The sequence below is a fragment of the Mobula birostris genome, chromosome 15 (genome assembly GCF_030028105.1).
Source record: "Mobula birostris isolate sMobBir1 chromosome 15, sMobBir1.hap1, whole genome shotgun sequence".
Classification (NCBI taxonomy): Eukaryota; Metazoa; Chordata; class Chondrichthyes; order Myliobatiformes; family Myliobatidae; genus Mobula; species Mobula birostris.
Genome location: NC_092384.1, coordinates 11,487,420 through 11,501,864, shown reverse-complemented (window position 1 = coordinate 11,501,864; position 14,445 = coordinate 11,487,420). Strand labels below are relative to the sequence as shown.

The following is a 14,445-nucleotide window of genomic DNA, read 5'->3' as shown; positions in this document are numbered from 1 at the left end:
TGTCTTGGCAGCCACAGAATGAGAAGGGCACACAGGCAGCTGCCGTAGGTGATGGAGTAGGGAAGCCAGGGTGGAGTTTCCTTCTTCAGCTGAAATGCCCAGACGGATCTGTGGGATCGGCCTGAAACCAGGGCAAGGGTTGTTGTGCTTCTAACCCAAACTTCCTGACTGGGAAGATCTGGCTGACTGAACTGGGCACACTTTGTTAACACCTGAATTTGGTAACGGGAGCAGGTCTGCCGGTACTCAGCTGGGGAGGGACTTACCGGAGCCGTTGCCAGGCGCAGAATGCTGCCGTTCTTTATTTCATGGCGATTCTGTAACGAGAAAATGGAGAGTGAGCTGCAGATGGGGTGGGGGGGGGGGAGGAGGAGAGGGTCCGGGGGTGGGGGGAAGGAGGAGAGGGTCCGTGGGGGGGGAGGAGGAGAGGGTTGGGGGGGGAGGAGGAGAGGGTCCGGGGGGGGGAGGAGGAGAGGGTCCGGGGGTGGGGGGAAGGAGGAGAGGGTCCGTGGGGGGGGAGGAGGAGAGGGTTGGGAGGGGAGGAGGAGTGAGTCTGGGGGAGGCAGAGAGTTTGGGGGAAGGCAGAGATGTGAAATGTGGGAGGAACCTGGAGCACTAGGGGGAAACATACGCAGTCATACAGAGAGCGTGCAAACTCCACAGACAGCACCGGTCAGGATCGAACATGGCTCTCCACCCCCTTAACTCCCTACATACAGCCCCCGAAATTCTCTTTATTTAAAGATTTAAAACATTAGCTTTATTTGTCACATGTACACTGAAACATGCAGTGCAATGTGCCACTAGCATCAGGGATGTGTGGGGCAGCCTTGAAGTGTTACCATGCTTCTGGCACTAACATAGCCGGCCTACAACACACTAACCCTGAATGTACGTCTTTGGGATGGGGGAGGAAACCAGAGCACCTGGAAGAAGCATACACAGTCGTAGGGAGAACGTACAAACTACATACAGACTGCAGTGGGAATTGAAACTTGTTTTTACAGTTGGTGTGTTGTAAAGCATTGTGCTAACTGCTACACTACCCTTTGCCAATCTTTACTCAATTACACCTCTGAGAGTTGGTTCTCTTCACACCTTCTATTCATGTGGGCTCTGCAAAAACCCTTCTTGTTCACTCTTACTCTGAATAATTGAGCCTGCGGACCTTCTAACCTACTCTAAGACCAATCTAACTCTATTCTTCTATCATCCATGCGCCCACCTAAGTGTTTCTTATATGCCTCTAATGTATCTGCCTCTACCACCGCCCCACACAAGGCATTCGACACACCCAACACTGTGTAAAAACTTATGCCTGACAACCCCCTCCCATACTTTCCTCCAGTCACCATCAAATTATGTCCCCTGGTATTAGCCATTTCCACCCTGGGGAAAATGTCTCTGTTTATCCACTCTATTTAAGTCTCTTATCTTGTACAGGTCTATGAAGTCGCCTCTCATTCTCCTTCATCCCAAAGAGAAAAGCCTTAGCTCACTCAACCTATCCTTACAAGACAAGCTCCCTAATCCAGGCAGCATCCTGGTAAATCTCCTCTGCACCCTATCTAAAGCTTCCACATCTTTTCTAAAGTGAAGCAATGTGCTGCAAGTTTTCATTGTACCTGTGCACACACATACTTGTGCATTTGACAACTGACTCGACTTTGAGTTATAAAGAGAGGTTGGGTAGGCTGAGGGGGGAGTTCATAGAGGTGTATAAAATCATGAGGGGAAGAGATTCAGGTGAATGAACTCACTCTTTTCCCATGGGAACAAAATCTCCCACCTTATATGGCCTTCATAAGCTAAAAGCATTTGACTCTGTAAATTGTCTTGCCCTTTGGCAGGTACTGTCCAAAATCAGGTATTCAGAGATATACTTCAGGACCCTGTAGCCCTTACACAATGATATAAGTGCAACAGCCCTCAGCAAAAGCAGCTGTGAAACAGTACCTTTTAAGGTTGAGACCAGGGTCAAAAAGGGGTGCATCATTGCCCCAACCCTGTTTGCCGTTTTCATTGCAACTGTTCTTCACTTCTCAGGCCAAGACCTCCCACAAAGAGTCCAGATTCTCTATAGGACAGATGGAGGGCTCTTTAACCTTAACAGGTTCAAGGCAAAGAGTAAAGGGTCAACTACTTCCATTACGGAGCTCCAATATGCAGATGACAACACCATCATAGCTCGCTCTGTGGAAGATCTGCAGTGCATAATGGATACTTTTGCCAGAGCGTACAAGCTCCTGGGACTTAATCTAAACATCAAGAAAACCCAAATCCCACACCAATTTGCTCCAGGTCGAACTCCTAAACCTCAAACTATCCAAGTTGACAACATCCCTCTGGAGAACACTGATCATTTCCCATATCTTGGCAGCCTTCTTTCTTCAAGAGCCAACGTTGACCTTGAAATAAATCACAGAATAGGTTGTGCAAGTGGAGCTTTTGCCAGGCTGAGAGTTTTTGAAGATCGGGATATCAAGACCAACACGAAGCTTCTGGTCTACAAAGCTATAGTCCTCCCCTCCTTGCTATATGGAACGAAGTCATGGACAACATACAACAGACACGTAAAATCCCTAGATCTTACGATCAATGATGCCTCTCAAAGATTCTGACAGTTAGCTGGGAGAACAGGCATATTAACTCCAACATCTAGGAGGAAGCTAACATTAACTCTACAACCACAATCGTGACTCAACACCAATTGCAATGGGTCGGCCACATAATCCGTATGCCTGACTCTTCTGTTTGGCCAACTCAAGGATGCAAAGCGCACTCCTGGAGGGCAGATAAAGTGGTCCAAGGACAATATCAAGACTCACCTGAGGAAGTGCCACATCAAGCTGAATGGATGGGAGAAATCATCACAGGATAGGAAAAGCTGGAGAAGAATTGTCTATGAGGGGACTGCACAGCTCGAAGAATACTTCCAGTCTGCTGCTGAGACTAAGCGGCTTCAATGTACGGAGAGCCTGGTAAAGGCCCAACAGCTACATCCACTACTGCCTCAATGACCTACACTTGCCAACACTGCAATAGGACTTGCGGATCACAGATCGGCCGCTTCAGTCATCTCAAGACCCACAAGTGACCAGGTCAACCACCAGCAGAAGAATCATACTCGACAACAAGTGATCGCTGATGATGGCGACAGGCTAATTTTAAAAATTATTTATTATAATTATTTTATCCTAAGCACCTCATAATTGATTACAATGATCATGTGATCACCTCATCTCTTGCTAACCCACTGTTCTCTAAGACTTTGCTGGAAGCATGTTATTATCATTGAAAAGTAATGTGACATTTATGAATTTGACATACATATCATGAGAAATCTGAAGAAATAGTGTTATATCCAGGCCTGGACTACCGATTATTGACAATCACCATCGTAGAGCACTGTTAGCTAGTATGATCCCTAAACGCTAATCACACAGTGATACAACTGCTGTGAGTTACCGTACACCGATCAATGGGGCAAATTTCAAAATATGCCCTTGTGCGCCCCTAACCGCTTCTGTGATGTATCTGTATCCCCCGGTCTCACACCAGCAACCCTCACCGTTTCTGTGATGTATCTGTATCCCTCCGTCTCATTCCAGCACCCCTCACCATTTCTGTGATGTATCTGTATCCCGTCTCACTTCAGCGCCCCTCACCGTCTCTGTGATGTATCTGTATCCCCCCGTCTCACTCCAGCGTCCCTCACCGTTTCTGTGATGTATCTGTATCCCCCCGTCTCACTCCAGCACCCCTCACCATTTCTGTGATGTATCTGTATCCCGTCTCACTCCAGCGCCCCTCACCGTTTCTGTGATGTATCTGTATCCCCCGTCTCACTGCAGCACCTCTCACCATTTCTGTGATGTATCCCCCCGTCTCACTCCAGCGCCCCTCACCGTTTCTGTGACGTATCTGTATCCCCCCGTTTCACTCCAGCACCCCTCACCGTTTCTGTGATATATCTGTATCCCCCCGTCACACTCCAGCGCCCCTCACCGTCTCTGTGATGTATCTGTATCCCCCCCGTCTCAGTCCAGCACCCCTCACCGTTTCTGTGATGTATCTATATCCCCGCCTCGTCTCATTCCAGCACACCTCACCATTTCTGTGATGTATCTGTATTCCATCTCACTCCAGCGCCCCTCACCGTTTCTGTGATGTATCTGTATCCCCCCGTCTCACTCCAGCAACCCTCACCGTTTCTGTGATGTATTTGTATTCCATCTCACTCCAGCGCCCCTCACCGTTTCTGTGATGTATCTGTATCCCCCCGTCTCACTCCAGCAACCCTCACAGTTTCTGTGATGTATCCCAGCGTCTCACTCCAGCACCCCTCACCGTTTCTGTGATGTATCCCCCCAGTCTCACTGGAGGAGCCCTCACCGTTTCTCTGATGTATCTGTATCCCCCCCACCGTCTCACTCCAGTGCCCCTCACCGTTTCTGTGATGTATCTGTATCCCCACGTCTCACTCTAGCAACCCTCACCATCTCTGTGATATATCCGTATCCCCCCGTCTCACTCCAGCGCCCCTCACCGTTTCTCTCATCTATCTGTATCCCCCCATCTGAAACCAGCACCCAGCACCGTTTCTGTGATGTATCCCCTGTCTCTCTCCAGCACCCCTCACCGTTTCTGTGATGTATCGCCCCGTCTCACTCCAGCACCCCTCACAGTTTCTGTGATGTATCTGCATCCCCCCGTCTCACTCCAGCGCCCCTCACTGTTTCTGTGATGTATCTGTATCCCCCCGTCTCACTCCAGCGCCCCTCACCTTTTCTGTGCTGTATCTGTATCCCCCCCAGTCTCACTCCAGCACCCCTCAGCGTTTCTGTGATGTATCTGTCTCCTCCCGTCTCACTCCAGCATCCCTCACCGTTTCTGTGATGTATCTGTATCCCCCGGTCTCACTCCAGCGCCCCTCACCATTTCTGTGATGTATCTGTATCCCGTCTCACATCAGCACCTCTCACCGTTTCTGTGATTTATTTGTATCCCCCCGTCTCACACCAGCGCCCCTCACCGTTTCTGTGATATATCTGTACCCCCCCGTCTCAGTCCAGCACGCCTCACCATTTCTGTGATGTATCTGTATCCCGTCTCACGCCAGCGCCCCTCACCGTTTCTGTGATGTATCTGTATCCACCCGTCTCACTCCAGCGCCCCTCACCGTCTCTGTGATATATCTGTATCCCCCCGTCTCACTCCAGCACCCCTCACCATTTCTGTGATGTATCTGTATCCCCCCGTCTCACTCCAGCGCCCCTCACCATTTCTGTGATGTATCTGTATCCCCCCGTCTCACTCCAGCACCCCTCACCGTTTCTGTGATGTATCTCTATCCCCCCATCTCACTCTAGCACCCCTCACCGTTACTGTGATGTATCTATTTCCCCGCGTCTCACTCCAGCACCCCTCGCCGATTCTGTGATGTATCCCCCCGTCTCACTCCAGCACCCCTAAGCGTTTCTGTGATGTATCTGTATCCTGTCTCACTCCAGCGCCCCTCACCGTTTCTGTGATGTATCTGTATCCCCCCCGTCTCACTCCAGCAACCCTCACAGTTTCTGTGATGTATCCCCCCGTCTCACTCAGGCACCCCTCACCGTGTCTATGATGTATCTCTATCCCCCGGAATCACTCCAGCGCCCCTCACCGTCTCTGTGATGTATCTGTATCCCCCCGTCTCACTCCAGCACCCCTCACCGTTTCTGTGATGTATCTGTATTCTCCCGTCTCACTCCAGCACCCCTCACCGTCACTGTGATGTATCTGTATCCCCCCGTATCACTCCAGCACCCCTCACCGTTTCGGTGATGTATCCCCCGTCTCACTCTATCACCCCTCACCGTTACTGTAATGTGTCTGTATCCCGCCCCCGTCTCACTCCAGTGCCCCTCACCGTCTCTGTGATATGTCTGTATCCTCCCGTCTCACTCCAGCACCCCTCACCGTTTCTGTGACGAATCCCCACGTCTCACTCCAGCACCCCTCACCGTTTCTGTGATGCATCTGTATTCTTCCGTCTCACTCCAGCGCCTCTCACCGTTTCTGTGATTTATTTGTATCCCCCCGTCTCACACCAGCGCCCCTCACCGTTTCTGTGATGTATCTGTATCCCCCCCGTCTCAGTCCAGCACCCCTCACCGTTTCTGTGATATATCTGTACCCCCCCATCTCACTCCAGCACGCCTCACCATTTCTGTGATGTATCTGTATCCCGTCTCACGCCAGCGCCCCTCACCGTTTCTGTGATGTATCTGTATCCCCCCGTCTCACTCCAGCACCCCTCACCGTTTCTGTGATGTATCTCTATCCCCCCATCTCAATCTAGCACCCCTCACCGTTACTGTGATGTATCTATTTCCCCGCGTCTCACTCCAGAACCCCTCGCCGATTCTGTGATGTATCCCCCCGTCTCACTCCAGCACCCCTAAGTGTTTCTGTGATGTATCTGTATCCTGTCTCACTCCAGCGCCCCTCACCGTTTCTGTGATGTATCTGTATCCCCCCGTCTCACTCCAGCAACCCTCACAGTTTCTGTGATGTATCCCCACGTCTCAGTCCAGCACCCCTCACCGTTCCTGTGACGTATCCCCCCGTCTCACTCAGGCACCCCTCACCGTGTCTGTGATGTATCTCTATCCCCCGGAATCACTCCAGCGCCCCTCACCGTCTCTGTGATGTATCTGTATCCCCCCCGTCTCACTCCAGCGCCCCTCACCGTTTCTGTGATGTATCTGTATCCCCCCGTCTCACTCCAGCACCCCTCACCGTTTCTGTGATGTATCTGTATTCTCCCATCTCACTCCAGCACCCCTCACCGTTACTGTGATGTATCTGTATCCCCCCGTATCACTCCAGCACCCCTCACCGTTTCGGTGATGTATCCCCCGTCTCACTCTATCACCCCTCACCGTTACTGTGATGTGTCAGTATCCCGCTCCCGTCTCACTCCAGTGCCCCTCACCGTCTCTGTGATGTGTCTGTATCCTCCCGTCTCACTCCAGCACCCCTCACCGTTTCTGTGACGTATCCCCACGTCTCACTCCAGCACCCCTCACCGTTTCTGTGATGCATCTGTATTCTTCCGTCTCACTCCAGCGCCCCTCACCGTTACTGTGATGTATCTGTATCCCCCCGTCTCACTGCAGAGCCCCTCACCGTTTCTGTGATGTATCCCCCGTCTCACTCCAGCACCGCTCACCGTTTCTGTGATGTATCCGTATAACCTTGTCTCACTCCATCACCCCTCACCGTTACTGTGATGTGTCTGTATCCCGCCCCCGTCTCACTCCAGTGCCCCTCACTGTTTCTGTGATGTGTCTGTATCCTCCCGTCTCACTCCAGCACCCCTCACCGTTCCTGTGATGTATCCCCCCGTCTCACTCAGGCACCCCTCACCGTGTCTGTGATGTATCTCTATCCCCCGGAATCACTCCAGTGCCCCTCACCGTTTCTGTGATGTATCTGTATCCCCCCGTCTCACTCCAGCACCCCTCACTGTTTCTGTGATGTATCTGTATCCCCCCGTCTCACTCCAGCGCCCCTCACCGTTTCTGTGATGTATCTGTATCCCCCCGTCTCACTCCAGCACCCCCACCGTTTCTGTGATGTAGCTCTGTATCCCCCGGTCTCACTCCAGTAACCCTCACCATTTCTGTGATGTATCTGTATCGCCCCGTCTCACTCCAGCGTCCCTCACCGTTTCTGTGATGTATCTGTATTCCCCCGTCTCACTCCAGCACCCCTCACCATTTCTGTGATGTATCTGTATCCCGTCTCACTCCAGCGCCCCTCACCGTTTCTGTGATGTATCTGTATCCCCCGTTTCACTGCAGCAGCCCTCACCGTTTCTGTGATGTATCTGTATCCCCCCGTCTCACTGCAGCAGCCCTCACCGTTTCTATGATGTATCTGTATCCCCCCGTCTCACTACAGCACCTCTCACCATTTCTGTGATGTATCCCCCCGTCTCACTCCAGCACCCCTCACCGTTTCTGTGATATATCTGTATCCCCCCGTCACACTCCAGCGCCCCTCACCGTCTCTGTGATGTATCTGTATCCCCCCCGTCTCAGTCCAGCACCCCTCACCGTTTCTGTGATGTATCTATATCCCCGCCTCGTCTCATTCCAGCACACCTCACCATTTCTGTGATGTATCTGTATTCCATCTCACTCCAGCGCCCCTCACCGTTTCTGTGATGTATCTGTATCCCCCCGTCTCACTCCAGCAACCCTCACCGTTTCTGTGATGTATCTGTATCCCCGTCTCACTCCAGCACCCCTCACCGTTTCTGTGATGTATCTGTATCCCCCCATCTCACTCCAGCAACCCTCACAGTTTCTGTGATGTATCCCAGCGTCTCACTCCAGCACCCCTCACCGTTTCTGTGATGTATACCCCCCGTCTCACTGGAGGAGCCCTCACCGTTTCTCTGATGTATCTGTATCCCCCCCACCGTCTCACTCCAGTGCCCCTCACCGTTTCTGTGATGTATCTGTATCCCCACGTCTCACTCCAGCAACCCTCACCATCTCTGTGATATATCCGTATCCCCCCGTCTCACTCCAGCGCCCCTCACCGTTTCTCTCATCTATCTGTATCCCCCCATCTGAAACCAGCACCCAGCACCGTTTCTGTGATGTATCCCCTGTCTCTCTCCAGCACCCCTCACCGTTTCTGTGATGTATCGCCCCGTCTCACTCCAGCACCCCTCACAGTTTCTGTGATGTATCTGCATCCCCCCCGTCTCACTCCAGCGCCCCTCACTGTTTCTGTGATGTATCTGTATCCCCCCGTCTCACTCCAGCGCCCCTCACCTTTTCTGTGCTGTATCTGTATCCCCCCCAGTCTCACTCCAGCACCCCTCAGCGTTTCTGTGATGTATCTGTCTCCTCCCGTCTCACTCCAGCACCCCTCACCGTTTCAGTGATGTATCTGTATCCCGTCTCACTCCAGCGCACCTCACCGTCTCTGTGATATATCCATATCCCCGCTTCTCACTCCAGCACCCCTCACCGTTTCTGTGATGTATCCCCCCGTCTCACTCCAGCACCCCTCACCGTGTCTGTGATGTATCTCTATCCCCCAGAATCACTCCAGCAGCCCTCACCATTTCTGTGATGTATCTGTATGCCCTCGTCTCACTCCAGCACCCCTCACTGTTTCTGTGATGTATCTGTATCCCCCCGTCTCACTCCAGCGCCCCTCACCATTTCTGTGATGTATCTGTATCCCCCGTCTCACTCCAGCACCCCTCACCGTTTCTGTGATGTATCTGTATCCCCCACGTGGCACTGGAGCACCCCTCACCGTTTCTGTGAAGTATCTGTATCCGCCGGTCTCACTCCAGCGCCCCTCACCGTTTCTGTGATGTATATGTATCCCCTGGTCTCACTCCAGCGCCCCTCACCATTTCTGTGATGTATCTGTATCCCCCCATCTCACTCCAGCGCCCATCACCGTTTCAGTGATGTATCTTTATCCCTCCCATCTCACTCCAGCGCCCATCACCGTTTCTGTGATGTATCTGTATAACCCCGTCTCACTCCAGCACCCGTCACCGTTTCTGTGATGTATCTGTATCCCCCCCGTTTCACTCCAGAACCACTCACCGTTTCTGTGATGTATCTGTATCCCCCCGACTCACTCCAGCACCCCTCACTGTTTCTGTGATGTATCTGTATCCCCCTGTCTCACTCCAGCACCCCTCACCGTTTCTGTGATGTATCTGTATCCCCGTCTCACTCCAGCACCCCTCACCGTTTCTGTGATGTTTCTGTATCCCCCCGTCTCACTCCAGCACCCCTCACTGTTTCTGTGATGTATCTGTATCCCGTCTCACTCCAGCACCCCTCACCGTTTCTGTGATGTATCTGTATCCCCCCATCTCACTCCAGCAACCCTCACAGTTTCTGTGATGTATCCCAGCGTCTTACTCCAGCACCCCTCACCGTTTCTCTGATGTATCTGTATCTCCCCCCGTCTCACTCCAGTGCCCCTCACCGTTTCTGTGATGTATCTGTATCCCCACGTCTCACTCCAGCAACCCTCACCATCTCTGTGATATATCCGTATCCCCCCGTCTCACTCCAGCGCCCCTCACCGTTTCTCTCATCTATCTGTATCCCCCAATCTGAAACCAGCACCCAGCACCGTTTCTGTGATGTATCCCCTGTCTCTCTTCAGCACCCCTCACCGTTTCTGTGATGTATCTTTATCCCCCCCCGTCTCACTCCATCACCCCTCACCGTTTCTGTGATGTATCGCCCCGTCTCACTCCAGCACCCCTCACAGTTTCTGTGCTGTATCTGTATCCCCCCCAGTCTCACTCCAGCACCCCTCATCGTTTCTGTGATGTATCTGTATCCTCCGGTCTCACTCCAGCGCCCCTCACCATTTCTGTGATGTATCTGTATCCCGTCTCACTCCAGCGCCTCTCACCGTTTCTGTGATTTATTTGTATCCCCCCGTCTCACACCAGCGCCCCTCACCGTTTCTGTGATGTATCTGTATTCCCCCCGTCTCACTCCAGCGCCCGTCACCATTTCTGTGATGTAGCTGTATCCCCCCGTCTCACTCCAGCGCCCGTCACCGTTTCTGTGATGTATCTGTATCCCGTCTCACTTCAGCATACCTCACCGTTTCTGTGATGTATCTGTATCCCCACGTCTCAGTCCAGCACCCCTCACCGTTCCTGTGATGTATCCCCCCCGTCTCACTCAGGCACCCCTCACCGTGTCTGTGATGTATCTCTATCCCCCGGAATCACTCCAGCGCCCCTCACCGTCTCTGTGATGTATCTGTATCCCCCCCGTCTCACTCCAGCGCCCCTCACCGTCACTGTGATGTATCTGTATCTCCCCGTCTCACTCCAGCACCCCTCACCGTTTCTGTGATGTATCCCCCCGTCTCACTCCAGCACCCCTCACCGTTTCTGTGATGTATCTGTATTCTTCCGTCTCACTCCAGCGCCCCTCACCGTTACTGTGATGTATCTGTATTCCCCCGTCTCACTACAGAGCCCCTCACCGTTTCTGTGATGTATCCCCCGTCTCACTCCAGCACCGCTCACCGTTTCTGTGATGTATCCGTATAACCTTGTCTCACTCCATCACCCCTCACCGTTACTGTGATGTGTCTGTATCCCGCCCCCGTCTCACTCCAGTGCCCCTCACCGTTTCTGTGACGTATCCCCACATCTCACTCCAGCACCCCTCACCGTTTCTGTGATGTATCTATATCTCCCCGTCTCACTCCAGCACCCCTCACCGTTTCTGTGACGTATCCGCACATCTCACTCCAGCACCCCTCACCGTTTCTGTGATGTATCTGTATCCCCCCGTCTCACTCCAGCGCCCCTCACCGTTTCTGTGATGTATCTGTATCCCGTCTCACTCCAGCGCCTCTCACCGTTTCTGTGATGTATCCGTATCCCCCCGTCTCACTCCACCACCCCTCACCGTTACTGTGATGTATCTCTATCCACCCGTCTCACTCCAGCGCCCCTCACCGTTTCTGTGATGTATATGTATCCCCTCCATCACACTCCCGCGCCCTTCACCGTTTCTGTGATGTATCTGTATCCGACGTCTCACTCCAGCGCCCCTCACCATTTCTGTGATGTATCTGTACCCCCCCGTCTCACTCCAGCGCTCCTCACCGTTTCAGTGATGTATCTTTATCCCTCCCGTCTCACTCCAGCGCCCATCACCGTTTCTGTGATGTATCTGTATAACCCCGTCTCACTCCAGCACCCCTCACCGTTTCTGTGATGTATCTGTATTCCCCCCGTCTCACTCCAGCGCCCGTCACCGTTTCTGTGATGTATCTGTATCCCCCCGTATCACTCCAGCGCCCCTCACCGTTTCTGTGATGTATCCCCCCGTCTCACTCCAGCACCCCTCACAGTTTCTGTGATGTATCTGTATCCCCCACGTCTCACTGGAGCACCCCTCACCGTTTCTGTGATGTATCTGTATAACCCCGTCTCATTCCAGCACCCCTCACCGTTTCTGTGATGTATCTGTATTCCCCCCGTCTCACTCCAGCGCCCGTCACCATTTCTGTGATGTAGCTGTATCCTCCCGTCTCACTCCAGCACCCGTCAACGTTTCTGTGATGTATCTGTATCCCCCGTATCACTCCAGCGCCCCTCACCGTTTCTGTGATGTATCTGTACCCCCCGTCTCACTCCAGCGCCTCTCACCGTTTCTGTGATGTATCTGTATCCCCCCCCTCGTCTCATTCCAGCGCCCCTCACCGTTTCTGTGATGTATCTGTATCCAGTCTCACTCCAGCGCCCCTCACCGTTTCTGTGATGTATCTGTATCCCCCGTCTCACTCCAGCACCCCTCACCGTTTCTGTGATGTATCTGTATCCAGTCTCACTCCAGCGCCCCTCACCATTTCTGTGATGTATCTGTATCCCCCCCATCTCATTCCAGCACCCCTCACTGTTTCTGTGATGTATCTTTATCCCCCCCATCTCACCCCAGCGCCCCTTACCGTTTCTGTGATGTATCTGTATCCCCCCCGTATCACTCCAGCGCCCCTCACCGTTTCTGTGATGTATCCCCCCGTCTCACTCCAGCACCCCTCACAGTTTCTGTGATGTATCTGTATCCCCCACGTCTCACTGGAGCACCCCTCACCGTTTCTGTGATGTATCTGTATCCCCCCGTCTCACTACAGAGCCCGTCACTGTATCTCTGATGTATCCCCCTGTCTCAATCAATCACCACTCACCGTTACTGTGATGTGTCTGTATCCCGCCCCCGTCTCACTCCAGTGCCCCTCACCGTTTCTGTGATGTGTCTGTATCCTCCCCCGTCTCACTCCAGCACCCCTCACCGTTTCTGTGACGTATCCCCCCGTCTCACTCCAGCACCCCTCACCGTTTCTGTGATGTATCTGTATCCCGTCTCACTCCAGCACCCGTCACCGTTTCTGTGATGTTGCTGTATCCCCCCGTCTCACTCCAGCACCCGTCACCGTTTCTGTGATATATCTGTATCCCGTCTCACTCCAGCGCCCCCACCGTTTCTGTGATGTATCTGTATCCCGTCTCACTCCAGCGCCACCGTTTCTGTGATGTGTCTGTATCCCCCCGTTTCACTCCAGCGCCCCTCAGCATTTCTGTGATGTATAAGTATCCCTCCGTCTCACTCCATCACCCCTCACCGTTTCTGTGATGTATCTGTATCCCCACGTCTCAGTCAAGCAATCCTCACCGTCTCTGTGATGTATCTGTATCCCCCCGTCTCACTCCAGCGCCCATCACCGTTTCTGTGATGTATCTGTATCCCCCCGTTTCACTCCAGCGCCCCTCACCATTTCTGTGATGTGTCTGTATCCCGTCTCACTCCAGCGCCTCTCACCGTTTCTGTGATGTATCCGTATCCCCCCGTCTCACTCCATCAGCCCTCACCATTTCTGTGATGTATCTGTATCCCCACGTCTCAGTCAAGCAACCCTCACCGTCTCTGTGATGTATCTGTATCCCCCCGTCTCACTACAGAGCCCCTCACCGTATCTCTGATGTATTCCCCTGTCTCAATCAATCACCCCTCACCGTGTCTGTGATGTATCTCTATCCCCCGGAATCACTCCAGCGCCCCTCACCGTCTCTGTGATGTATCTGTTTCCCCCCCGTCTCACTCCAGTGCCGCTCACCGTTTCTGTGATGTATCTGTATCCCCCTGTCTCACTACAGCACCCCTCACCGTTTCTGTGATGTATCTGTATTCTCCCGTCTCACTCCAGCGCCCCTCACCGTTACTGTGATGTCTCTGTATCCCCCCGTCTCACTACAGAGCCGCTCACCGTTTCTGTGACGTATCCCCACGTCTCACTCCAGCACCCCTCACCGTTTCTGTGATGTATCTGTATCCCCCCGTCTCACTCCAGCGCCCGTCACCGTTTCTGTGATGTATCTGTATCCCCCCGTCTCACTCCAGCGCCTCTCACCGTTTCTGTGATGTATCCGTATCCCCCCGTCTCACTCCATCAGCCCTCACCGTTACTGTGACGTATCTGTATACCCCCGTCTCACTCCAGCGCACCTCACCGTTTCTGCGATGTATCTGTATCCCCCCGTCTCACTCCAGCGCCCCTCACCATTTTTGTGATGTATCTGTATCCCCCCGTGTCACTCCAGCACCCCTCACCGTTCCTGTGATGTAGCTCTGTATCCCCCGGTCTCACTCCAGTAACCCTCACCATTTCTGTGATGTATCTGTATCCCCCCGTCTCACTCCAGCACCCCTCACCGTTTCTGTGATGTATCTGTATTCTCCCATCTCACTCCAGCACCCCTCACCGTTACTGTGATGTATCTGTATCCCCCCGTATCACTCCAGCACCCCTCACCGTTTCGGTGATGTATCCCCCGTCTCACTCTATCACCCCTCACCGTTACTGTGATGT

The 14,445-nt window shown here is 53.0% G+C and overlaps 1 protein-coding gene across 4 annotated transcripts in view; it reads right to left on the bottom strand.

The window, feature by feature from the left end:
• The window catches only part of elmo3 (engulfment and cell motility 3), a 160,701-nt gene that overhangs the window by 83,562 nt on the left and 62,694 nt on the right, over positions 1-14,445 (bottom strand). For all 4 annotated transcript variants that reach the window (XM_072279316.1, XM_072279315.1, XM_072279318.1 and 1 more), the window contains one exon: positions 267-317. In XM_072279316.1, the coding sequence (XP_072135417.1) occupies positions 267-317 (51 nt within the window). The remainder of the gene's footprint in view (positions 1-266; positions 318-14,445) is intronic.